This window comes from Lichenostomus cassidix, chromosome 1 (assembly GCF_008360975.1).
Source record: "Lichenostomus cassidix isolate B80296 chromosome 1, HeHo_3.0, whole genome shotgun sequence".
Lineage (NCBI taxonomy): Eukaryota > Metazoa > Chordata > Aves > Passeriformes > Meliphagidae > Lichenostomus > Lichenostomus cassidix.
Window position 1 is genome coordinate 72364107 of NC_139479.1, and position 27081 is coordinate 72391187.

The 27081-nt window shown below is 41.6% G+C and overlaps 1 protein-coding gene across 3 annotated transcripts; it reads right to left on the reverse strand.

The window, feature by feature from the left end:
- Positions 1–5303: 5303 nt before the first annotated feature.
- C1H11orf87 (chromosome 1 C11orf87 homolog) lies at positions 5304–26717 on the reverse strand. Of its 3 annotated transcripts, none has more exons than XM_085063766.1 (2): positions 26588–26717; positions 5304–6027 (listed from the first exon to the last, which is right to left on the reverse strand). In XM_085063766.1, the coding sequence occupies exon 2, from the start codon at positions 5877–5879 to the stop codon at positions 5403–5405; it is 477 nt and encodes a 158-aa protein (XP_084919892.1). In that variant the 5' UTR covers positions 5880–6027; positions 26588–26717; the 3' UTR covers positions 5304–5402. The 3 variants fall into 3 exon arrangements, with proteins under 3 accessions (XP_084919892.1, XP_084919886.1, XP_084919882.1); XM_085063760.1 differs by lacking the exon at positions 26588–26717 and adding an exon at positions 6799–6901; XM_085063756.1 differs by lacking the exon at positions 26588–26717 and adding an exon at positions 6391–6509.
- Positions 26718–27081: the final 364 nt, after the last annotated feature.

Here is a 27081-nt window from a genome sequence, read left to right on the forward strand (position 1 = left end):
TCTTTAGTAAAGTGAAAAATGAACAGATTATATTGCTCCATTTCAAGGAAGGAAACAACAAAGAAAAGCCAACTGGAACACCGGATTATATAAATAAAGGCAATTTTTACTGTCAGGGTTCTGATCCAAATATTTATTTATTTCCTAACTCATACAAAATTGATGCTTGTAGAGGTATTGGGTTAAAAGGGTTGGAAAATTAATTCTTCTAATTATCCACAGAGAACATATAATACTGATGAAACAATGAAAACCTCTTTGACTTGAATAAGAAATACATTACATCTAATTTACAGAAACAAGATCTAGTGTCATATAGAAAATGACATTGTAGAGCAACAGTATCAGAAAGGACATTGATACCTGTCTCTGCTGTGGCTGGAATGAGTCACCCTTCACCCAGGTCCATCCAGCAGAAGGGGAGGCTTCCCTTCCACAACTCCAAACAAGAAAGCCAACTATTACCATTGCCAAGCATTTCACCTGTTTGCTTGCCAGTCACATCTCTCCTCAAGGCTCAATACACCATTCAGTTCTTGCAACTTGGTAACACATTTTCTACAGTGATGAGTTTGGCTGGATTCAGACCAGAGACCTACAGGTAAAAGACTAAAAACAGAAGGAGGCTCTGTTCTACTAGAAATTTATTTAGCAATCAGATGAAAAACTTGGCTGAGGGGAAAAAATGTTGGATACCTGAAAGAGATGAGAAAGTCAGTCCTGGATAAAAGTAGTTCTAACTTTTAACATAAATGAAAGTGCTATTAAAGGTTTGTATATGTGTCATGCCAAATTCTATAGACATGAAAAATGTAATGAAATGGTATCTAAGTCATTATAAATTTTGCTATTTACACAAAAGAGGAAAAAAATGTTTCTTACATCATTTGTCATGTTTCCCTTCATATCTTGCATACTTATTAAAATGTAGGGTTTCAACTACCCATAGAAAAAATATGAACGTGCAGAGAGAATAACCACAAGAAAGGAAAAAATCAACCAAGTCCTATGACTGGATTTAAAATAATTCAGTCCTATCTAAAAAGTCAAATCAGTATTTTTTCCTCCCCACATGAAAGTTGCACTCATATTCATAACAACAGAAGAAAAAAAGCACAGTTGCTTCATGACACTGAACACAGCTTCCCAGAAACAAGATAGCAATTACTCAGAAATGCTATGGAAAACATTAATCACAGAGTAACTTGCTATTTACATTAAAGATGCAGCCTCTAAAATTAATTTAAAATAAAAGAAAAAAACCCATTTTTTTGTCATAGGACCGTTTTGTCAATAACGTGAAGTCTCTGTTCTTTGCTTTTTGTCCAGCATTTCTTTTGAGATACATATCTATAAGTTTATAGATATACATCTGAGAGACATGTATCAAAAGTTAAAATATGTCTGGATGGAGAGGTCGGCAAATTTCATCTGAAACTACATTTGCAGGAGACCAACCCACACAAAATAAAAATGCCGGAATGATACATTTGAATGAAATGACATTCCCTGTCCATGATCCATGCAGAAACCCAAGTGCCTCAGTCCATGGAGTCAGAGTTAACGGTAGCAATGCAGGTTCCCCAGTGCCACCAGGCTGAAGCACCAAGCCCTCGTGGGAGGCAGTGGTTTCCATCCCTGTGGAGGCTGCTAGGACAGGTGCAGAGCAGGGTTAGTGGTGGTGATGTGGAGAGCTGTCACCCTCCGTGTGGACTACAGATGGGATCCCAGTCCCTTGGCGGTCAGTGCAAGCCACTCCTGTTGATGCCAGCAGGAACTGGATGAATCCCCAGGGCAGCAGCAGGCTCCGAGGACAGGAGTGCAGGACGAGGCATCACTGATTCTCCAATCCAGCCCTAGCATGACCATCGCAGTGCCCATCACCTCTGTTCTCACTAGGCTCTGCAAAAGGAGTCACTGCTGTCGTGCTTCTTCCACAGAATAACAGCTGGACAAAACAGGAACTATCGAGCACCACAGCACTTCTTATTCTTACACATGCAGGATGCTAGTGGCCAACCAGCTCCAATTCAGAACCAGGAAAATCCAGCCGTAGGATGTGCCCCTTAACAGAGGAAAGACAGTCTGTGCTTCCATCAGTCAGCACTCAGCTGCCCAGTCATCATCGTCACTTGTCGAAACCAGTGCAAATTCACAGGAAAAAGAATGTCCGCATCGAGAGGGTAAAAATCCTTCCTCATGTTCAAGAATGGTACAAGCATTTACCCAGCATCTCTATCAAATATCATAGAAAAGGTTACACAAAAATATTTAAATATATGGATACAGATACATAGATATTACACTTGCATAAAACATGTATATTCAAAACCCTTTGGGCAGTTTCACATTTAGCTGAAAATGTATGCTTTAGAAATATGAACAATTTTCTACTCTTACTAGTTTAAGTAGGAGGGGGAGGGGAAAGAAGCATCAGCCTTATTAATACTGAATGCTAAGTGCAGAAGTTTAGCTGTAGCTGTAGGGTTTTGAAGCAATTGATTTGACAGAACCTCCAAGCATAAACTCTGTTTTAAAAATCCACATCTATTCCCTGGATTGCTTATTGTTTCATGAAAATGAAAACCTACGTGTCCTGCTTGTATCAGCTAGATCTCCTGAGACCATTCAATTAAACCTCATAAGCTTGCAATACCTCAAGATAGAGCTGTGTACTGGGAATATGCATGAACCTTATTGCAGTAATTCTGTGTGACAATAGGAATTTACAACTTCTCATATCTTGTCTAATTTAACTTTAGAAATAAAAAACCTTAAATGACACAACAAGAAGCTCAAAGTTCTGCAAAAATTAAAGTCAGTATGAAATTTTACTAATAGACCATATAATTTACACAGATTTACATAAATACAGAGATATTAAAATATTAAATCAAAGCTAATTAACAGAGGATAGAGTTTTACATGATAACATTTTAACTCTAATCACACTTTTGCAACTACTCTCAGTGGCATGAGATTATATAAATAATACATATACCTGTATATCCATAATATATATATAAAGATATATATATCTATCTCTCCAGCCTTCTTTTTTTCTTCAAAAATAGGGCAATTTTATAACTGCAATGAGATGTGACAAGCAGTACACTTCTGGGGAATTATTGCATGCCTGGAGTGCATAAGGCAGAAGGAAGAGTATCTGACTTCAGACACTAAAGAAGTGGAATCATCAACCAGAAATGCACTGGAATGATTTGGAACATCTTATTGCTTTTATAAAACTCGAAATTATACACTGTTGGGTTGGGGTGGGAGGGGGAGGGAGGGGGGATCCGGTTTAAAGGCACAAAATAAAGGGGAAAGTAATACTTCTCTATTTAGTGGAGATCAGCGGTCAGGAAGCTCAATTACTGCTCACTGAACACTCCTCATTGTCCTGAATCTATTCCCTGTGGTGCAATACTGTGCCGCAGTTGCATAAGGAGGTTAAACGCAAAAGTTCATGCATCCTTTATTAGGGGAAACAAAACAAAGCCAATTTCCTTGCCCAGCAACAACGAAGTACCCATTAGCATCCGATCACACCGGCTGGCAGCAAGAGGCAGCCGCGGCTCCCGTCGAAGGGCGATGTGATGTGCAAACACCCCTCGGTAGTTCACCACACTAACCTCAGCGGGTGGAGCAGCTCCTTGGGCTCCCTGGTACAGCTCTCGCCTAAAACGCTGGAGGCACGGATCCAAACTTAACAGCAATTTCCCATCAGAACCAGAAAGATCAGGAAGCAATAAAAGTGGGTAACAGAAATACTGCTCTGGAATCTCTGCATTTTGGGGGTATTAGAGGATTACGGAGGACTTCTGCTACTCTCTTTCCCAGTTTTAAACTGGTTAATGACATTCACTCACAGATTACAGCCCTAGACCTCCTGGTCCATGTGCCTGGGATTTTTCTACTCAGCCTCCCTGGGAGACAGAGCGTGTCAGGGAAGAAATACAAAGGATACAAGAATATTAAAACTGTATGCTATATGCTATATGCTATTACTATATGCTCAAATCACTTTAAATGACAGAACAGAAAGGAAAAAAAAAGAATAAATCCTTCAGGATCACTTTTTCTTGGCTGTAATTTTTAGATGTTAGTATGCACAGTAGAGGGCTGCCTCTGCTACAATACCACTCTAGATGTTCCAAAGTTTTGATACAGCATGCTGCTAAGGCACCTTCAAGTAATGGTCATTGTTTTTACCACTAAGCAAAGATGCATTTTCTGTAAACCACACTGTGTTTTCCAACACACACAGGACCAGCAGCCACTCACACTCACCGTCCAGAGACAGCAAAACTCTCCGTGCTTCCTGGGGATAAACTACACCACTTTTAAACAGTCACTTCTGAAATAAATCTGTGCCAGGGTTTAGGAGCTGATGTTTTGCACAACTGCATTGTTTGTTTCCCAAGAGAGGAAACAGGAGAAAATCAGGTGTTGTCTGTCCCTAATTGTCTACAAGATTAAGAGGGCTAAAAATACATATCAGCCTAAAAAAGCAGAAGCAAGATCTGTACTGCTGCAGGATTCCTTACTGGGAGACAAAGCTGTAAATGCAGGCGTTCAGTGCCGGGTGCCTGGTGCAGAACTGGACTGTTTCAGGACCAACAGGAGATACAAAGACAACCTCCCCTGGGAGAGCACAGGCAAGTTACTGCGCATTACCTCTCCCTTCCACACAGAACGGTACTGAGTTTGGGTTTCATGGTTCATGGCATGGGAAAGGGGGTGCTTTTCAAGATGAAGGGAGCTGATGGGAGAGGAAAGCTCAAGCACCACTCTGTGCAGACAGCTGACTCCATCCTCTGGATAGTGGGTCACTCAGTGCTGCAGCTGGGGCACGGGGCCATGGGGCTGGAGGGTGCTTGCAGTTAGTCTCAGCTAGGGGTGGCCATTTCTACACAAAGCAATATCCAGTCCTGGAAAGGAGTGAGAGGGGTGGGACAGGGGCACTGATCCCAGTACAAAAGGAGAGACCACAGTGTACCGCCAGTCTGCCCCGAGACGACAGAAGGGTCCCAAGGCACCCGCCAGACCTGCCTCTCCCCCGACACCACTCACCCACACCTCAACCTACATCATGTAACGATGACCCAGGGTGCAGTGGGAATCCCAAGAGCAGGAACTTGGGATAATAATGTCCAGGGAAAAGGGACCCCCTACCCAGACCCTCTCCTGCAGTTGTGGGCAGCTCCTTCTCTAGTAAAAAGAGGCATTCTTTCCTCACATAGTCAATGAGAAACGCAATGTGATCTGTCATGCGCTTGGATCATGGGCTGGTTCGTTCATTTGAATTAGCAATGTTTTCTTCTTCTTCAGGGACTAGAATAATCACTCAGATATTTACAAACACCAACCAGTGCCTTCGCGAGGTCTCCCCCAAAGCATCATGACAAAATGACCGTCTGCAGGAGCCCCGCACCAGCTGTGTCCAAACAAGCCTGTGCTTGCTGAGAGCTGGGGGCTGCCGAGGGAGAGGAGCGCTGGATCTCCGAGTCCTGGGGGGATCTTCCCAGTCGGCTGTCTCTTCCTTGGGGTGCCTCTCCCTGCACCACCGTCCCAGGGTGCTGGCTGCTGCTATTGCTGCTGCGGGCACAGTGGTCCCGTTCATACTCCTCCTGAGCCTTTTGCATTTTCCGCTTCTTCATCTTCCTCTTGTGGATGTGGAAGGTGGTGAGGGACAGGAGGATCAGGCAGAAGATGAGGGTGACCAGGACAATTAAAACCAGGGTGGATGAGAAGGACTGAAAGAGCTGACCCACTTGCGTGATGCAGGTGCTGCTGGTATTTAAGGTGGCAGATGTCCTGTTCAGAAGACAAGGCGGCAGGGACAGCCTCAACTCTTTGGAGAGCTTGGCACTCATTGAGGAGGCTACGGAAGATGAGGATCTTCCTCCCCTCTCTGAAGACGCCTAAATTTCAGTCGCTGTCGGGCTGCTGGCGGGCGCTTGCTGGAAATGCCCGGGTTGCCGCCGGCTCAGCCTCCCGCTCGCTCTGGAGTACCCGAGCAGCCTGCAAAAGGGAGCCGGACACATCAGCGCCCCGAGGCACCCACCCTGCGCAGCTCCCCCCGCCCCAAACCCGGCTGCGGCAGCCTCCGCCCTGCGCCCCGCCACGGCCCCGCGCCGAGCGGCCCCGGCTCCCCGCCGGCTAGCGTGCCGGGACAGCCCCGCGGCACCGCGCCGCCGCTCCGACTTCGCAAATCCCTCGGCACCCCGGACAGCACCGCCCGGCCGCTCTCCCAACTAGTTGCCGCGGCAAAGAAAGCGAGGGAGCGCGGCCGGGTGCGAGAGCCCCGCGCCGCCAGCTGCTCCGGGCCGCTGGTGCCCAGCGGGTCCTGCCGGTGCCGCCGCCCGCCCCGGAGCCTCCGCTTACCTGAGCGGCGAGGGAGCGCCCGGGCGCCGCGGGCGCTGGGGGCTGCGGCAGCGCGGAGTGAGCGCAGGAGCGGAGCCGCCGCCGCTTCGGGGAGCGCCGCCCGCAGCTGCAGCCGCCCCGGCCGCTGACGTCAGGGCCCGGCCCGCCGGCCGCCGCCCCGCACGGCCCCGCGGCGCGGCACGGCACGGCACGGCACGGCACGGCACGGCACGGCACGGCACGGCACGGCACGGCACCGCCCGCGCCCCGCGCCCGCCGCCCCCTTGCCCCTGCCGCAGGCAGGTCCCGCCGCGATCCAACCCCCACCCCTCCCTGCCCGCCTCCGCCCCCGCGCTCCTTGCATCGCCTGGCGCTGAGCACGGCCCGTAGCCCCTTCCCGAAAACAGCGGGACGCAGCGCCATACCCACCGACTGCAGCCAGCCCCTGGCCCGTGTCCCCGGGCTCGCAGACGCGCCGTGTCCGGAGCGCCCGCACCGGGGCACCCCGCGGCCGCCGTGCGCTCCCGCCCGCCGGGCACGTTCGCACCGTACCGCACCGTACCACACCCCCGTGCCGAGCTCCCGCCGCTACCCCAACCCCGTCCCGCCGCACAGCCCCGCACCCGTCCTTGCCCGGGGAGGCTGGTGGGAATCTGTGGGAGCCGAGCAATGCCAGGGACTCTCGGTGGGGATACGTGTAAAACTTGCCTTACCAAGGCTAAGTGCATCGCAGGCATTTTCTTCAATAACAAACAGGTATGAGCTGCCCGTTAATACACTTAAGCTAAAAATCAGAGGATTTCTAAACTTAAGAAAACCTATTATTTGAAAAGTACTTTCAGAAGAGCTAACAGGGCAGAAGTAATAATTACCATTAGGATGGAACTCTCCACGTTTCCTAAAGGAGCAAACTGATGTGATAGTGTCTGGCAACACGGGACAATATCTGATGGTCAAGAGGTTCCATCAGTCCCATGTTATGTGCTCTAGACTAACCCCATGTGCTGGAAGGAGAGTTGTTATAAAGCTTGGATATGAGTAACAGGACTTTAAGGAAAAATAGAAAGTATCCATCCTTTCTAGTGGCTAAAAAGCCTGGAGGAAAATCTGTACAAGATGAGCTGTGACGTGAGTTGGAAAAATCTTCAGTCAAGAACAAAGATCCATTCTGCTGACCCTGATAGTCAAGAACCTTTCACAGAGATGAACAGGAGCTGGCAAGCTGAGCTTTTAAGCATTTTGTTGTTTCAAGGCAGATATCTTCTGTACTGTTTTTGTCTCTGATAAATAAATGCACCACAGCTTGTGAAATTTGGCCAGACACTATTAACTCTGTGACTGTTCTGGAGAAAGATTTCCACTGCAGGGGATGAACTACATTCAAGACCATTGGAATCAGCCCAGTCATTTGCAAAGGAACTCCAGCTTAAGGCTTCCTCTAAAACCAGAGGAATAGGAGTTCCTATGACTCCTTCCCCTCCCCATAACAATACGGCCTGATACTGGACGGATGCTCCACAGGAAGGAGTTCAGTCCAGAGCTGAAATACAAGCCCCTTGCCCACTCATTTGCCCACTGCTCCTCTCAGGTGCATACCCAGTGTCATTGCCTGAAACCCACCTCCCCATAGCGTGGGGTTGGACTGGGTGAGTGTTAAAAGTCCCTTCCAACCCAGATTATCGTCTGATTCTATGATTCTCAGCCCAGCATTCCTTGTACACATGTACAACCCCTCTCACACACAGATTTCCATAGCCTCACTGGCATTCTGCCTGTGCTTTTTTCTTCCTCCATACCTTTCTCCAGTGTGCACATCTGAGGTCTGCATTAATGAGTGCTCTATACTCACTACCTTAGAGGAGAAAGCAACCACCACAGGGTGAAACAGCACATCAATCCTCAGTTCATTCCCTCTCTCCTCACACTATTGTCTGTAAAGAAGCAGCTGAATGGGGGGCTGCAAAACAGGGTGAGGGGCGTGGGGACCACTCATCATGGCCTGTGCCACTGGAGAACATTTCTGATCCCACCCAGAAGCAACCAAGGTATAAAATACTAGCACTGTTCTCCCTGATCAGGCTCCACTGAATCCTTTAACCTAAACTGAAAGTGGGGAAGGGATACCATTTAATCCCAAAAGCATGTGTGAGTTTGTGAAGTTGCAGCAGTTCATCTGAGACTACTGTTCAGAAATTACCAGATGATTTGAAATATTTTATTTTTAAAAAACCAAACAACACCATAAGAATGGCCTTTTGCACAGAAAAAAGCATTAGCAGATAGAATATAGGTATGAAGATACCTCGTAATGTTAGCCCTGTTTACGGTAGAAATAACCAGTAGAAATTGTGGACTGAATAAAGTTCAAAACCAAAGAATTTACTAACTTGAGATGTGTTTATTGTAGAAGTGAATAGCTAGAACTACTTACTTATTGCACTAGAATATATGACTATGTCTTCAGGTTTTACTTGTTGGAAGAGGCAACACAGAGCTACCGAAAGTTAAATTACCTTAAATAAATTTTAAATCATTTGGGTATTAATTTTACCTGTTGTCCTTTGCCATTGGTTACTCACATTATACCTTGCTTTTAGGATTAGAAAACAATGAAAATTGGTTTTTAGTATGGTAATTATCCCAAGTATAATGTTTTCCTTACACCACAGAGAGTGACATATGCATTCAGGGAGTGGACAATGGTAGAGACCTCAGCAAATGCTTAACTCGCTCCCTACTGTCTCAGCCCCTTCTCTCTGGGTTCATGTACAATTTTGCAGTATTTCTGCTTTAACTAAAATAAATGAAAAGCAGAGGTTGTTCTTGCTCTTTCTGGCAACTAATTTTACAATGTTTAATGAGAGAGTCAGAAGAGAAGCATTGTGAAGCAAAAGGGAAATAACTCTGCTGTGATTACACATACCTTGGCATTCTGGCTCATACTGGCTGCCAGCCAACCAAATGAGTTCAAATAGCTATGATCAGAACACAGTGAGTTTGAGATATCGGGGGGAAAAATATGTATTGTTATTGTGCATTACTCCTTTGCTCTGAATAACTGTTATAATTATGTTTGAATATGAAATTAAAAAAATAGATTATGTGGTCGTGAAAAACACTTACTTGTCTGGCATGAAAATAAAGGACATGATATCTTCAAGAGTGCCCTTTTTCAAGAATAAATTGGTCATTAGTTATAGTGAATTTAACCATACTATATAAAGAGTATGACATTTCTGGGGATTGGGTTTCTTGCTCAAGTAGGATAGGTCTTTGTGTGATAGAAGATACTATATTAAGGGGATAGTTTTTGAATTTTATGACAAGGTTTGTACTCATTACAACCTTGATAACTCCCAGTTTTCCCTGGATTCACATTGCTAAGAAACAGAAGCATATATAGTTCCAAATCCCTCAAATGGACTTCAGTACATGAATTTTTTTTAGTCTATAATTAGAAAAGTTGTTCCTTCAGCTACTAATTCCTCAATCCCTGTATTACAAAGCCCTTTTTTGCTAAAGCAGTTGCCTAATGAGATAACTTCTGTGAGCAAAGACTGTTCATGTAAGTAAAGGTTTGATGGTTCAGGCCCTTGGCTGTTAATGACCCTTCTTGAAAAAAATTTATTGTTCCACCAGTGTTTAAATTTAGCACTTGATTGCATATAGAATAATGCATGATCCCTTTTTCACCAAGATTGATGTTATCATTTGCCAGCCAGACCAAGCACTCCATGAATGCCAATAACCCTGGTATTAATCTGCTTTCTCCCTGTGGGATTAAGGCCATCTGTGTAGAAGTCTTTTAGGACTTTACATACTCCCGCTACAATAGGTGAAACCCAGTGATTTAAACATGGTTTGAAAACCTAGTACTGTAGAGAGAATGGATTTTATAACCAAAATAAAATAAATTTTTATTTCATATGCTCTGGTCAGCTAAGGTCCTGCAAAGATACTAGAAGTGTCCTTCGGAGATTCTGAGCTGAAATAGCTTTACTGTGGCTGACAATTTTGCTTCCCAGGCTACCCAGTTCAGAAGCAGATTTTGTTTCTTTCCCCCACACCTTCTGCAAGAAGGTAGTCTGGATGATATGGACTCACAATTATTTCACTTTGAGGAGGTGATTCTTTATGAAGCTTAAGGACAACTTCACATATTCATTTGCTATTATTACTTTTGAAAAAATATTCTATTTCTTGTTTTGACAAAGATGAAACCTCCCACATGGGATGGTGAGAATTTAAAAAAGAAAAAAGAAAGGATGCATGTGATGCCAACCGAAGAAGATTACTAGGCTTTTGCTGAATTGAACAGAGTGTTAAATGGTACTAGGAGCAGAATATAGGTCCAGGCTATGAAGAAATAAGTAGAGAGCCTTGAGCTTGCCTGACCAAATACACAGATTTTTAATTATAAGGGGATTCTAAAGCTGCAGTATGCCTACATCTACTAATGCAAAGTGGATCAGGGTAAAATTAATGCAAAGGGAAGAAAGGATGGTATTTTAGCTGTAACTATACACTGAAAAGGCTACTTATTTTACTCAGTAGCCAATATATTTAGCCAATATATTTTAGAAAGGCAGGATCAGAATAATGACCTTCCACATTTAATCTTTTTGCTTTTCTTAGTAGTTTCCAGGGAATTCAGAGGAGCAGACTTTGATTATATTTTTAAATAAAGAACATGGCTAGTGGTTGGTGAAACATCAACTAACTGCACCAGTGGGTATCACCGAGAGAGAAAAAAGAAATTTTTACTGCTTAGTTACACTGGAGTGAGGTTTAAGCATAATGATCCACAATTGAAATCTGATTTCATGTTAACAGACCCTCATGTGCTTCCCCTAATGAACTCTGAATGCATTTCAGAGCTAATTCCACACAGCATTCCCTCCAGCTTTTACTATGGAATAAAGCACTAGTTCAGCCAAACTCTGTGTCAGGGCCAGGTCCAGCCCTGCAGGACGGTGGGCTCGAGGACCCTCAAGGCTGCATCCCTTTTGTGTGACCCAGGGCACTCTCCAGTCCCACCAGGGTGTGGTAAGGGGGAATCCTCCAAGGGAGAGGGAGAAACAACCATATTTTCCATAGGTCATGCCATGGGCCAAAGACAGAGCAGTCCTCACAGATGCTCACGTGAGCCATCTATATATTTACACAGAGTAGAGCAGCAACAGTATGAAAGGAACACATAGGATGACAGTCTGGCAGCTGCTGTCTGCCGGCAGGTGGCTCGTAGAGAAGGGACTTAAATTTCGGTCTCTCAGCTCCAGGCAGCACATGTCTCAGCCTGAGACAGGAGATTTTCTTGTTCATTCCGTGCACATAACAATCCTCCCGCTCCCCGTAATGTCCTGGCTTTGTTCCAGGGAGGAACTCTAAGAAAGCTGGGAAAGTGTAATGGATGACAAAGCCATTTACCTCTAGCTCTACTAAAAAATCCATGCTCAGTCAACTCCAGCTCACTGTGCTGTTCATCAGCAAAGTACATAGCTCAGATTTTGCCCAGGGCCCTTTATAATTCTTTTTTTCTTCTTTTTTTATCAACTACTGTGTGATGAAGTAAGTTAGCAACACTCATTATTTTTCTGCTCTGCTGTTATCTCCTGGGCTCTGAACATCTAAGGGACCCTGGTTTTGTTCCCACTTTTCCACTATTGCAATAGTAAAAGAAATCCTGATGCTAGCTGCTGGAAATGCATTTTTCTTGCATTGTTGCATAGCTGAAAGTCTTTATGGACAGCCTTGTTCTTTCAATTTGTCTGTCATCCTACTTGTAGCCAGGTTTTTAACCACTTCTCTAGCAGAAATTTGAAATAATTTTAGAAATTTTATTTAAAAATAAAACTAGTTTTACTAGCTTTGTAGAACTTCAGCTTTTTTCTTTTGAGACTGTAGTTTGGGGGGGGGGAGAGAATATTAATTTTTAATTAGCGTATCATCCCAAAACTTCATAAGAACAAAGTTTCTTTAGGCCCATATTTTCTAAACTAGCACCAGACTTGTGAAGGTCTTATTCTATGAGGTGCTGTGCCCTGTAGTCTAATCCAACCCAAGATACAAGCACGTGCTCACAGGAAAGCTAAAGCTAAGTATATCCTTAATTGCCTGTTGGATTGGATCAAGCACCTTGCAGTGCCCCTCACAGGCCCCTCTTTCCCTCTTTCCCAAAAACCCACATGGTAAATGGAGCTGCCCAAGCTGCAAAACCAATGGTCCCTCCCATGGCAAGAGCCCTCCATCTCATGAGCTGTATGATCAGCTTTTAAAACAGAAAAGGCTCTGGCAGACAAACGAGCTCAAGGTTTTCCCTTCATTTTCCTTGCCATTTACCTGATATCATGTAGGACGTGCTTGTGAATAATCCTTTTGTACAAAAATAGCATTGTTTCATAAGTGCTTGTTTTACCAGTGATATCAGCAAGAGCAGTTGTTTGCTGTGGCTTCATTTTAAACTTCCTTCACCCCTGTGTATATCAGACTCGACTGGAGAACCATGTAATCTCTTATTACTGCACTCGTTGGTTTTTTCTCTGTCTCTTTCTGTGAAGTTTTATTATGCTCTTTGCCATGTCGTGTCTGAAATTAGACTGAAAACACTTTGGGAAAGCAACTGAATGATCTGATTTTTATCAAGAGATGCTCTGAGAGAACATAAAATTCTCTCCAAAATAAAATAAAACAAAACCAACTACAGCATCTGGAAATAAGGAGAAAATATCAATGCAATAAACACTCAACAAAATTGGCCACTTTTTTTAAGCTCTACAGGAACATGTTTGGGTGTAGTGATGTCCTTGCATGATAGCAGGAGGCTGATTAGCTGTTTTGTACTCAAAGAAAGTATTGATACCATAACTTTTCTTTGTATACTTTGATAAGACGAGGAATCCTGTTTCCTACTTCTTCTAGCCTTCATGCTTCAGAAGTTAAAATTAGGTCTCTAAATCATTGCTATGATACAAATATTTTCCCTTGCCTTGAGGAGCACAGGAGTAAAGTTTAGCTAATCTACCTCTCACCACCTTTGTGGGTCATGCTGGAGAAAAATCAGTGTGAAAAAGAAAAGATTGGAAAGCAAAGGGAAGACCGAGTTGACAGAATAGGGAAGAATGGGTTTACAGAACAGGGAAAAATTGGCAAAAATTAACATTTTTATAGAATTCTGTGTTTTATAGGACTGAGAAGTGCAGGTGGAACATAGGAGGTACAGTGTAGAAGTGACAATCATAAATAGCTATTATTTGGAGACCAACATATAACAGTGAGAAGAGAGACTTGAAGAAATTGGAATTACATAACTGGAAATTATACAACATAAAAATATCATTTGTCATTTCAATCACCTGCCCATACAGACATAGTGCTACATGTGGTTTCAGCTGCTCTAAGTAGAGAAATATGTAATAATTATTATAAGAATACACATTTAAAAATCCTATAAACTCTGACAGCACGAAAAAACAGAGAAATGTCATAGTATTTCTCAGATAGATAGATAGACATAATCTGCTACTTTCAATCCCATTACTGTCATATTTACTCCACAAGTCTGAGAAAAAGCTGGACATTTACCACAAAGTGTGTGTTCAAGTAGGGCATAAACTCTCAGGAAGAGGTACTAGGAGAATAGAATCTCTTCCTAATGAGGGAAAATGTAGAAACACAGCTGAGATAGGATAAGAAGCTGTATGTGAAGTATTTTTTCAGAAAAGAGTAACAGGGAAGGGGAAGGGGAAGGGGAAGGGGAAGGGGAAGGGAAAGGGAAAGGGAAAGGGAAAGGGAAAGGGAAAGGGAAAGGGAAAGGGAAAGGGAAAGGGAAAAGGATACACTGTAACTTGTCTGATAAAGTGACTGGGTGAGCTGGAGATCTGGTTTATGAGCAAATGAATAGGTCATTAAAGAAGAATGAATTAAAGATCAGACTGTAAAGTGCCAAGACAGCACAGAACAAATGTTGGGAATTGTAACCTTGTTAGTACAGAAAACCATGAAACAAATTGCACAACTAGGTTTTCTTCTCCATGGTTTTCAGATGTATAAAGACTGTGTACACGACTGCTGCATTCACAAAATATAGTATTCAAATCACCCTGAAAGAGACCTTGTTTGTTGAAACCAACAAGCAGTTTTTGTTTTATAATTTGGGCAAGTAGAAGGGAGCAAAGTGGTCTTTGTACTTTTATTTGAAAAAGCTATTTCCTTGGAAAGATAGACCTTTAAGGAAGTCTGAAACTTGTTATTTAAAAGAAGAAGGAGGAGGAAAAGGAAAAAGAGAATGCACAAGGTACAAAAAGGGTAATCCACTATTTCTAAACAATCATTGTGTTATTGAGTGTCTTACAGTTCTTTTCTGGGAGGACCATGCTTTCAGTTCTGAGGGCATCTTCAGTTTCTCACAGGACCACACCTTGTGGTCTTCCAGGTAACCACTCATGACAATGTTTATTTTTTATTCTATTTCTTGTGACATTTGATTACAGAGAAGCAAAGGAGTGGGATGCTGTCAGTGAGATATTTTGAAGCTAAGCTACCTATGTTTGAGCCAATTAAGTGGTTAGATTGCCTTTCCAGATTAAAACTGTTCCAGAAAAAGAGAAAATGAGGTTAACTGTCTAGTTTCAGCTGAATGCATTTGTGTGTTTCACACCAACTAAAATTTGTTCTGATTAAAAAAAGGAAAAAAAAAATGACAAGTGGCTTTAACTTAATTTAGTAATTGCATATGGTATTTGCACATTAAAAGAAAAGGCTAATTAATAACAACTGTCATTTAAAACCCAGCTACTTTACAAAGTACATTTCTCCAGAGATTTCCATTGTGGTTTTTACTATGACTAGATTAGGACACAACATCAATACCTAAATACTTCATTGCTTGATAGACTAAGCTTCATTTGAGCTGTTTGAGTCTGTTATGCAAATTGTATCATATTAAAATCTATTGATACATATTTAATTGTAAGATGACAGCATCTCTTATTAGCTACTTAAACCAAGACCAACAGCTGAAAAATATCAGCATGGAAGCTATACAAACAAAAATCTTGCAAATCAAAAGAATCCTGTTTATCTGCTGAGATCTTACACTGAACAAAATCTCTTCAACCCACAAATAACAATCATGTTAGTGAGTAATTAAAGCAAGGGACAAAGTCAGGACTACAATATTCTATTCCCAATTCAGCTACTGACTCACAGTGTGATTTTGCTCATTTACCACCTATAAAATGGAAGATGTGATAATGATAACGACAGGGATAATAATGCCTACATAAAAGAAGTGCTAGGAATCTTAATGTTTGAAAAGAGCTTTGAGATAGAGCTGCTATATAAACACAGATTATAATTAACAAGGGACTGCAAGCTTGCACAATTTGTACATTCATTGGGCTTTTAGAAGTAAAGACAGGTGAACTCTGTGTATCTGAGATACCAGGAGTCCTCTGCTGTAAGAGCTTACTTGGGAAATTATGTTTCACAGCTGCCATTACACTGTATTGGAGCCAGGCTTTTAAGAGGACCTAACTATTTGCCAGTCATTAACACAAGAAACTTTAAAGGCAGTTCAAAATAATCTCATCACTGTGACTGCTGGCTACAGCTTGTCTTGTTTTATTCTCATCTTTGTGGATATGTGTAACAATGCATTTATATGAAAGACAGGAGAACACGAGCACATGAACAAGAAGAGTTTCAGTGCCTTAGTGAATGCTGAGTGCCTGAGGCATAAGTGAGCTTGGAGATTTTCTTGTGCTATAAATCCATGCCACCAAAGTATCTGAAAATGGTCAAACACCACCCCAACAATCATTTTCCTGACCAGTTCAGACATCTGCTCTGAGCACAGTGGTGTTCTTCTGTTGTTGAAAGCCTTTGAAAATAATGGGTTGCATTAGAACAGAAACCTAGCAAAAACATGAATATGATACTTTGGAAAGGTGAAGTCTCCCTTGCTGAAAGGCAAATCAAACAGTAGCTTTGGAAAGATAATACACAAAACAAAAGTTAGAATAATAATGAGGAGCAAATGTATAGATTATAGGACTTTGCAGACCACAGCATAGTATCCCTCTGTAAAACAAGTCAAAGGCATCTACGGAGGTACATTGGTCTCTTTTTCTTATATAATCAGTTAGATGTTTTTAACAAACTGAAACAGCTAAAAAAGAACAGTCTGTAAGTAATCTTTGTGTGCAAACAAATGATTAGTACAGAGGAGCAGCAAAACCATCTTTTAATAGCTTGTTTTGTAGGAAAAAATTGTACAGGACTAGATTTGTGTAAGGCTGGCAGACTACAGGAACATGAAGTGATACCGAAGTGGTTTTTTAAGTACGCATTTTTCTGAAATACATTTCAGTTCATGACATTACAAATTCATTTTTATTTCTCCTCAAAACGTGGGAATCTCTCAGACCATCATGAAATGGAAAATGTTCTAAGTAAAGGCTGTGAGAAAATGTTTTGATTCTTCTAAGATAGTTCTTTTTTCTTCTCTTTAATTAGGTTAGAATGCTAGAAGTCCCCCTCAAGTCAATGTCATGATACTGAGATAGTGATCATACTCTACAATATCACAAAATTATTACAGAACCAGCAAGATAAAGCAATTTAGCAGTGGCAGAAGAAGAGCAGCCCCTGGACTGCAGCATTTGTGATATACATATGGAGCATAAAGACAATGCTTCCGGCATAGATTGTTAGGCCATTGCCAACCTAAAACACCTTATAAAGCTGTAAATATCTTGCATACAATCTTGCTGCCCTGCCATGTTAGCTTTCATTGCCCCACTTATCTCTGTTCATCTAGGTCTCTGGAGCGACATCCTCCTCATTTCATATCTCCATTTTGTGTTTAGCATTTCAGAGTTGGAGAACAGTTAGCTAGTGACAGGAATAACCACAGGGTCCCAAGGAGAGTTACAGGGAAGAAAGAAGAGGATGGACAGCAAGCATCTCACTCTGTATTGCAAGGTTTCTCACTGCTGAAAGATTTCATTTTGTGACAGAGGCTCCAAAAAACATTCACATTTCTGTGGAAGAGAAAAAAGATAGAATGCTGCAGCTTTCCTCTTAAAAAAAGAAAAAAAAGAATAAATCCAAATGCTATTAGGCAATGATCATGTGTCACTGAGTAAGAAAGATTGGGAGGAAATTTTTCATGAAGATTCTATTCTGTAGCTGCCTTTTAGTCTCTCCTGAACATCTGTATGAAATGCTCAGCACCATTCTCAGCAACAGCCTAGGTTATTGCATGCGTGAGGGTTGTTTTTGTGTTCTTAATTGAGCAGAAAGTATGGTGTGTCTCTGATTTGTTAGTGACATTACTGAGGAACAGAATCTTGGGAGAGATTTCTGAGAACAGCAAGTGGGATAAACGCAGACAGAACTGATGTAAAACATGAAATGTAAAACATAAAACTTCTGTGGATGGAAGAGAGCCATTTGCACTGTTGTACTAAACACAATGTTTGCCAGGATTTTTGCCCATGGAACACTGAGGACTGTGAGAACACATGAGGACCCCAAATCCACAGTGATAAGAGCAACAGTTCCCTTATTTGTACCCAAGATAAAGGTTCACATAATTTCCTCCTCAGAACCCCTTTGCTACTTTTGTTTTTCTACTTTAAAATATCTTTGATGGGCATTGCCTGTAAGAAGAAAGAAATTGTTTCTTCTCTTCCAGAGATGATCCAAAACCACAAAGAAGAGTTGCAATGAAGGCTTTAGAGACCGTGGTTAGGCCATGTCCAATGGTTGTTTCATGCTGTATTGATCCTGGCACTGCTCTTCTCAGCTCAGAAAATGGTAGATTTCCTCTTTTTCAGCCTCATTTTGCCATGACCCTCCTGAGGAAAGCTGAGTAGGAGGCACAGAAGTGTGAGTGTCAATGGAGAGTGCTCATTTGTGAGGGTGGCTGGGCAGAATCCAAATGCACATAGTCAATATTTCATGAAAAAAAACCTTACAGAAGATTCACTGCCTCTTCTTTCTATCCAGGCTGGTGCACTCCTTTTGCCTTATCACAGCTCAGTCATTAATACTCGTCGTGCTTCAAGCTTCATTCACTTTCTTCATGCTCATCTTGCTTCAAGCTTCATTCACATTCTTCCTAGCATCCTCAGCAAGCAGCTGGCCTGACTGCTTCCATCCTCTTTTTCAGTGCCACTGCTGAGTCTCTCCAGGAGTTTCCAGGCCCTGTGTCTGATCCCAAGTCCCTGTAATGTGAATGGGAGTGCTTTGTAGGCTGGATGTGTCATGTGCCCATCATTGAATCTCATACCTACTTCAGTGGTAATCTCTCTATTCTGAAAATTGTGTGTCTGAAGCCTTGGATACACCTCAGATTTGCTGAGCTGTGGAGGAACAAGGTCTGTGATTTCAAGACAGTGGGGTCAGGATGTGGGGCACACAATTCCTGTAAATGGCATATATGCACTCAAGAGAATTTCTACAGCTGAACAATGCATACCTGGTGTTTTAGATATGGTCTGGTGTAGGTGAAAAATGTCCTGAAGTTCAAGAAGAAGCATTGAAAGCCTTAGCTACCCAACTTCAGATTCCCAAGGTAGCTAGCTGAAATACATTCTTAGTTGCTTGCCAGGTAGGAATGCCAGCTGCCTGGGGGGCTGCTGAGCCTCCAGTGCTGCTCTTGCCCTTTCAATTACCATTGCCACCATGGAAAATCTATTTGGCATATTACTGCATAAGGGACTAAGGACTGCAAGAATGTTCACTGACTTATTCTTCAAATCTAGAAACTTTCTTTATTGTCTGAAAACTAAAGTGTTTCTCCTATTTTTAGCTCTTTGCAATGTGACCTGGTGATCTATTCTGGCCTGAGCTTTCTTCCCTAAGTGACCCCCGTTCTGGCTTCCGAGTCATTGCTCTGCAACAATATCAAGATTTCAAATGAGCAAATGAACACAGTTCTCACCACTGTATTCTGGTTTCTCCATCTTTGGTTTGCACTGCCTGCTCATCCCTCATATCCTACGCATAAGGCAGATTTCTCAGCATCTTCGACTTACTTCCTTTATGGATGGCATTTCTCAGGTTGTCAGTTCCACATCATCTCCAAATCTGCACATCTTGTTCTACATTTCCTTCTGTAAGATAACTGCTACCTCCTATATATAGCAGAAACAGAACAGGCTCAACATATTGCCACTTGTCACTCTTACCCACTGTCTCTCTCTACCCCTCTGTCCCTTTTGCCATCTCTGGTTTTTGTTAGCAAACCAACTGAGCATTTCATCACCAGTGTTCAGTTGTTAACCTTACAGATTATTCTCTCAGTGGGCACAAAAAGCTATCCAGAAGTCCTTGTGAAGGATGCCCACACATTCACCCTGTTCCATTCCCATTTTCTTCACTTGGGTGAGATGAGCCAAAATGGCCAAGTTTGAACTTTTTTCTGCCTGTTCTGAGTGTCTCTAACTAAACTGTGCCTGTCCAAGTGTTTGATATTTGCCCCTCACCAGCTTTGTTGAGTCTTAGAACAATTGCCAGAAAAAGGTTCTGTAGTTATCACTTCTTTTGAATTTTTTTTTTTTAATTTAGAAGCCAAAGTACATATCTGTGCTCTAAGTGCAATAGGCTCAATCTTCAGCTGGCACCAGATCCATAGAGCTACACAGTTTTTAGCCCAGTGTAAGTTTTCTGTGTATTCAGCTTCTAGTACACCTATCACTGCATAATATGAGATCTGTGAACAGTTCATGTCATTTTAACAGGTACCACTTGTTACTGAGCATACACATGCTCATTGCTGAGTTGAAATCCAATATGGCTCTGTGAAGGTGGCTTAAGTTAACACATTTTTTATCTTGCAGCCAGGAAGGGCTAAGAGCATGTACCCACACACTTATGAAGCCTAAGAGCATGTACCCACACACTTATGAATGGTAATTTATTAAGTGGCAGGACACAATCACTTTCAGTTAGTGCCTATATTTTATAAGCAAACTACTTTCTCTTCTATTTCCATTGGGAAATTTAAGGTCTGTATCAAAGTGCCCTCCTGGAGTTTTGTTTGACTCTGGCTGTGTTTCTAATCCTTCAGTCTTCATGGATTTTTACCACCACAGGCTTCTTGAAGCACACATAGCAGACAGCATGAATCTTCTGTTCTGCTTTGGTTTAAATATACTCTTCTCATACTGCTTTCTTAGTAAAACCTCTTAGCTTTGGGTACTGGAAGATGCAAATGAACACTCTCTCTGAAGTGTCAAAGTCTATGCTTGACTGTGATGCTGAGGTGAAAAGAACAAGACAGGTTTGTTGCCATTTCTGTCTGCAAATGTCAGATTCCACAAGTGATTGTCTATAATGGAATTACAGAACACATTAACTGTGTGTCAATAAGCACATTTACTTAGATTACATGTTTTTTTCTTCTTGTAGGTTTGTGCTTACTTTCCTCCCAGTTAGAGAGAACAGGAGAGCACAGGAGTCCTCCTTCTCTGCACCTGGTCCCCCAGCAAGTCTGGAGGAAACTGTTGGGAAATATTTTGAATGAACACATTTTGGATGCCCACAGAATATACTGGAAACAGGATCTTCTTCATGAGGGAAAGGCAAGTCAGACCATACCCCATGGCAGAGTGAGGCCAAACCCTTTGGCCTCTCCAGGTTTGACCTTGCTGGAGGCAAACTTGGTTTCAGGCATCTCAGTGTGAGACCTTTGCACTCAGAGCAGAGCCTGAGCACCACCTCCAGGTGCACCAGAACGACTAATGGTTGAGCACCAGCTCTGCTCAGATCTGCATTTCCAGCAAGCTTAAGCTGTGGACCATTTACTACATACCCTGTGACAGGATTTTTACCTTCTTTGTTCTGGGAGTAATGTTAACTCACCTGGTAATACTTTGGTTCATGTTCTGATAGTAACTTTACCTGAAACCTTTTGTCCTTGTTCTAGTCACCTGCCCCTCTTAAATTTCAGAGGTTTGATGGGATTTACTAGGAAATACAATTGTGGCAGGAGACCATACTACCTGATTTTCCCTAAAGAATTTTTGGGATCTTCCCATTCATATGTTCACATGTGATCTCAGTCATCTACATTTAAATGAACTTCTGGAAGCTCTGTATTAACCCACAATCCTCTAGCTGTTTCCTTATTTGGTTGAATCAGTGCCCATATTTGTGGAGTCTGAAGTATTTTTACCACTTTTGTTTCCACTTCTGAATATAATTTGGAAGTTATTTCCAAATGTTCATTTTATAAGCTGCTGTTATACACTCATCTTAAAACATATCCTGTTTTGTGCACTGTTGTTTATAACCTCTTTGGAAGTTTTATCTTCAATGTATTTGCTGACCAAAATGCATTTCTTCTTGATGATAAAATACATATTGTTTTATGATGCTAGGATTACTGACATCTGTTGGGCTCTAAGCAACTTAGCAAGATCAAAGGAAAAATCAGATTCTTATTTGCACATGAAGGGCTATAACAGTTAATGCTAACAACATTAGCGGGGGGGATATTAAATGTCATGTCTTAAAACAATCTAGCTTCAGAGATTAGAATGATACCAAGCGTGGGGACCATATAATCTGCCCACTGCATAGTTCCTAATGCTGATATCTGAATCACATCTTCCCAGCTTTTGTTAGGATCCAACTACCTCTTTGGAGAAAACAATACAAGCAAAAACACAGAGGCAATGTGAGCAGCTTCTGCTCTTGCTGCATTTCCCCCTCTACTCTGCAGTACGATCCACTTAGCTAGATGTCCTCAAAGTGGACAAATATGGGCCAGAAAAAGCTCCTAAGCAGACTGTCAGAGGGAGGTGGGGTCTGTGCATGACTCTACTTCTGCCTGTAAGATTATTTTGCATGGATGTCTGTGGTTAATATGTCCTATGGTAGCAAAGAGAGTTTATTTCTGATTCGGGATGAACCTTTTGAACTGCCAATTGATAATGCAAAGGAAATGTTATAGCCAGTTAGTTAACTTCCTCCAACCTTTGTTTCAACACAGGGGAACATATCTGTGTTTGATCAGCCAAAAATTACACACCCTGAACTCAGATTCTGCTTTGATCTTCCTTTGATCATACACTTCTCAGGAAAAAGGAACTTGCTTGCATTTAGGTTTTGACTGCAGAGCAAGGAAGCAGACACAATGAGCAGGAGGTGGACAACACAATGTATTGATTCTAATTAGTAAGCAGTTCAGTTCAGTTCAGATAAATATATATAAATTTAAATATATATATATAAACATAGGTGTAAATGGAAATAAACATATTTAGTTTGAAAGACCATGGACACAAAAAAAGGGATACTTTCTAATATTTTTGAAATCAAAGGTTCTGCTCTGCCTTGGTTCACCGTCAGTGGTATATTTAGAGAATATTGGGTAAGTGGGTTCTTTTCTTAGCTGTATACCTCATCTTTCCTGTGTGAGGGTACAACTGAGCAAGATGTAAATTCACTTGTGGATGATCGAACTTTATAATGCAGCGTTTAAACCTGGTATACCCAGATCATCCTCTAATACAGGTACATAAGCATAAGGTAGTCACACTCTGGTGGCAATCCTTTGGGATTATACTTCCTGACAAAAATCAATTGGCCAGGACAAACTGAAACAAAAAAAACCTAAGAAAACAAACATATGATACAACTCATTCTTCCTGGATTCTCTGAAAGCTACTATAACATTCATCGTAAATTATCTTGCAAAGTCTTGAGATTTGGAAGCAGCAGTGATGGCCACATTCCACCACATCTCCTGCATCATCAAGTGGTTAGAATCACACACCACAGGTGTGTGGAGGTGCTAAGAGGGGAAGGAGACAACTATGCCTTTATCTGTGCTCCTTCTGCCAAATGCTGAACAGAAAAGCAAATGTGGCACTGTCTCAGCATTCATAAAAGAACGAAGAAAGTTCTTACTAATTACAATGCTTTGCATTTAGCTTCTCAACCTGGAAAAAGACAAAAACAATAGAAAAATTCTTCTTAACAAATAGTCACTTCATTTGCAGAGAATGATGCAATGATGAGCAATAAGGGGCAGGATTTATAAAGAATAGATCTTGCCTGACAAAGATAACACTTTTTAAATGGAATTACCAAATTAATGGATGAGTGGAACAGAATAAATGTAATACTCTTGGATTTAAGCCATTTTTTTTAAACAATTGGTCTGATCATCCTCTGCCTCAAAGCCAGGCAGCTACACTGACATAAAACTGGAGAACATGATAATGGAAGATTGCTTTCTATGTTTCCCAAAAACACCCTTAAAAAGCTTGACTGAACCTGCGTGTGCAAAAATAATATCTCATTTGTCTGAAGTCTGAAATGAAGGACCAAAACAAGGCTCATATAAAGAGAAGAACACCAGTTTACAGGGAAGACAGATAAATATTTAAGTATCAGTCCTTGGCTTTGCCTTATTTAATACTTCCAGTAATCACAGAATTACAGAATACTCTGAGTTGGAATGAGCTAGAAAGAGGAGTAAACAACATATTCATGAAATTCATATGTGATACACTAAATTGAGAAGAGACAAGAAAAACAGAGAGGCCAAAGACCTGGGACAGAGGGATTAGAGTAATCAGTAACATAGGCCAAATATAACAGAACAAGAATCACCTTGGAAAAATACCATGAAGGGCAAGCACTAGAGAAAGGAAAATTAGCTTGGAGGATGATTTCTATTAGAGGAAGGTTCTTTGATGACAGAAACTTCATAAGGACTAAGAGGATAAAACCCAGCCAGTTACTTTCAAGCATCTAAGAAATATGGTAGCAGAAAAGGTCAATGTAGTTTCTGCATGTGTATGCAAAGATGCAGCAGCACAGAGAAGCAAGAATCATCTTCTGTAAGACTGAGATGAAGTACGTGGGGAATATTGCTTCATTTCTAGGGAGATTTTCACAGACTGCAGGGGAGTTTAAAGAACCACAGCACAAATAAGAGCACTAGAGGAGCTGGTGCCCAAGGAGCAATTAAATTAGAAATGCGTAGATTGAGCAGTGACCAACTATGTGATACTAACATTGAAAAGGTGCAATTAGAAAGCAAGAAAATAATGGAAATAGATGCAGCAACAGGAACAAAAAGTCATCAAGAAAAGGTTTGCAAGAGAGACCCATTTTATCTCTGGACCAATTTTGATAAGTATAACAGATAACAGCTACACAGCCTGGGCTTGGCTAGAGATCCATGCCAGACTCAGTGTGCTGAGTGTTCCTACTTCCCTTACTCTTTTGGTCATACCTTGGGCTCAGTTCTTAGTGTCCTGGATCTTGCTCTGATTGTCCTGGCCTTGTTCCCTCCCAATCAGCCCTCTCTTGGTGCTGAGCCAGATGTGCATATTCTTTGTTAGAGAGTCTATTCTACAACATGGAGGTCAGACCTCACTCCCATCAGGATGTATTTCCACAGGACCTGTTTCCCCCATAGAAGCAGAGTACTTACAGTGATTTCTGCCTTGGTGTTATTGCGAGATCTGAAGAGATTTGTCTGGATATTTCTCATGTAGACCTAGCTGAGATTCTCTCCAAGCCTTATTTTCAGTATGAAAGAAGATGCAAAATTTGCACATAAAATTGTGTTCCTAGTGAAATAAGGAATGGGAGTCTGGTGAAAAGAAATGGGTGAAGCCTCAGAATGATATTGAGATCTGTCAGAGATGAGCTGGGGTAAAAGGGAAATTTTACATAAAGAGGAAACCTGTGGAATGTTTGGCACAAGTCAGTAAACATAAAGGCTGACACACTAGAAAAGACGACCAAAGCATTTAATGGAGACAAGGTTAAAGCAAACATAGAGAATATTCTGTAGGGTTAAGTCCAACATTGGTAGGACATGTTAAGAAAGATGAAGAAGATGCTTTTTGTTCACCCTAAAATACCCAAACATTGTCTTATCTTATTCCTTCTCTCTCAAGGCACAGCCTTTATGGTCACAGTACACATGAAGGGTCAGAGATTTCTGCTGCAAAAAAACCCAAGAAGCTTCTCTCAAACATTTTCTCACTGGAAATAGCTTCCTACTTCCACAATCTTCTTTTTATAGAATGAATGTTAATAGCTATCTTTTCTTTTTTTCCCCCTGACTGCTTCAGTTTTATTGTGGCTTTGCCTTTGTTTTCATTTTCATGTTCTTTCCATTCTACTGCATTATGAATTCTCATTTTACTTGCTGAAAGTTAGAGCTACTGTACATATATTTAGAATACATGGGGGTGTATGTGGATACAGATATTAATAGATACGTAAGCATCACATAGCTCTCATTACTGTTCCAATATTATCAGTTTTATTCACCATATGTCATGCTATACAGTTCTCACCTTCACTAACTTTATATGGCTGTTTGCACATGGTCCATCAACAACACATACAAATATCTAGTATTGCAGTATTCAGGATACTTTTTGATTATGCTTCTTGGCTCAAATGTGATACAAAGAACCTGGTAATAAAAGAATATAAAACTAATGTGCTGAAGTTTGCCCTGAAGAGAAGATTTTATGAGAACTAAAGCAGCATCAGCATAAAGCTGTTTTATCACATTTAAACAATGGGCAAAGACATCAGCATAGACAATCAGAAAACAGGTTACATCCTGCTCATCAGGGAAAATTCATGTTCATTTTCATTGCACAGCATTTGTCCTTATTTTTACATCTTAAGGCCAAGAGAAAAAAATCAGTCTACTGTCATCCAGTGCTTCATAAATCATAGCATTTGAATATTTCATTCTGTATGAATGGCTGATGTACATAAAACTAGCACATCCTTTTGTATTTTAAAACTTCATTTTATGTGAAGACACTGGACAGAACACAGCATTCTGCCATAATAGGCAGGAACTGATGTTTTAAGAATTCAGCTCTGCAGGTAACAAGAAGTAAGTTAAAAAGCAGGAATAAATTCCCTTTTGATATAATTCCAAATCTCACAGCCAGATACTCTGTTTCATTTTGATCTCTATGCACTGCACTTTCAGCTCCATTTTCTACGGCATTCTAATCATTCAGCCATTAATATTTCTCATCCCTTTCTAAACCTCACACCAGATAAAATCAGCCCCTGGGGAACATTTCCAGAGAAGAAGATTCTGTGGCAGCACAGAGCAAAGAGGTTTCCCTATACCACCATGCATGCTCGTAAAAGGAGGGAGGAACCAGCAGTTTTTAACCCTCATCTTCCAGCAGCTACATATACATACCTTGCTCTGCAGGATACAATCACAGTCATGTATCACCCCCATTAGGATCCAGACTGCATATCTCTGATTGTCATGGAGACTGTTTCAAAGTCTTGCTGTGCTTCAGCAGCAGCAGCAGCAGAGGACAATAGTACTTGGTCTTAAATGGCTGAAAAGAAAGCAACGAAGCACAAAAGGGAAGGAGCTGTGGCTGAAAGGGATATGAGTGCAGCAAGACACACTTCCAGCTACTGCAGAGGGCTAGAGGTGTAAGCTAGAGCAACCTTCCAGAGGTGTGTAATTGTGCCTTCAAGATAAATACACTAACAGGGTTTTCAAGGATAGCACATTTCTCCTCCTTCTTTTTCCCCCTCAAGCTAAGTTGCTGGGGTGTTTTAGATTAAATGTGTTAATTAGGAAAGTATTTAGTTTACAAGGTCTTCTGCTTTCTCATTCCTGTGGGCATTGTAAACATACTCAGTGTTGGAGTAAGTGGTATAAGAACAAGAGACAGG

Excerpts from the sequence above, each read along its gene's own strand:
- C1H11orf87 (XM_085063766.1), bottom strand. The coding sequence starts at position 5,879 with ATGAGTGCCAAGCTCTCCAAAGAGTTGAGGCTGTCCCTGCCGCCTTGT.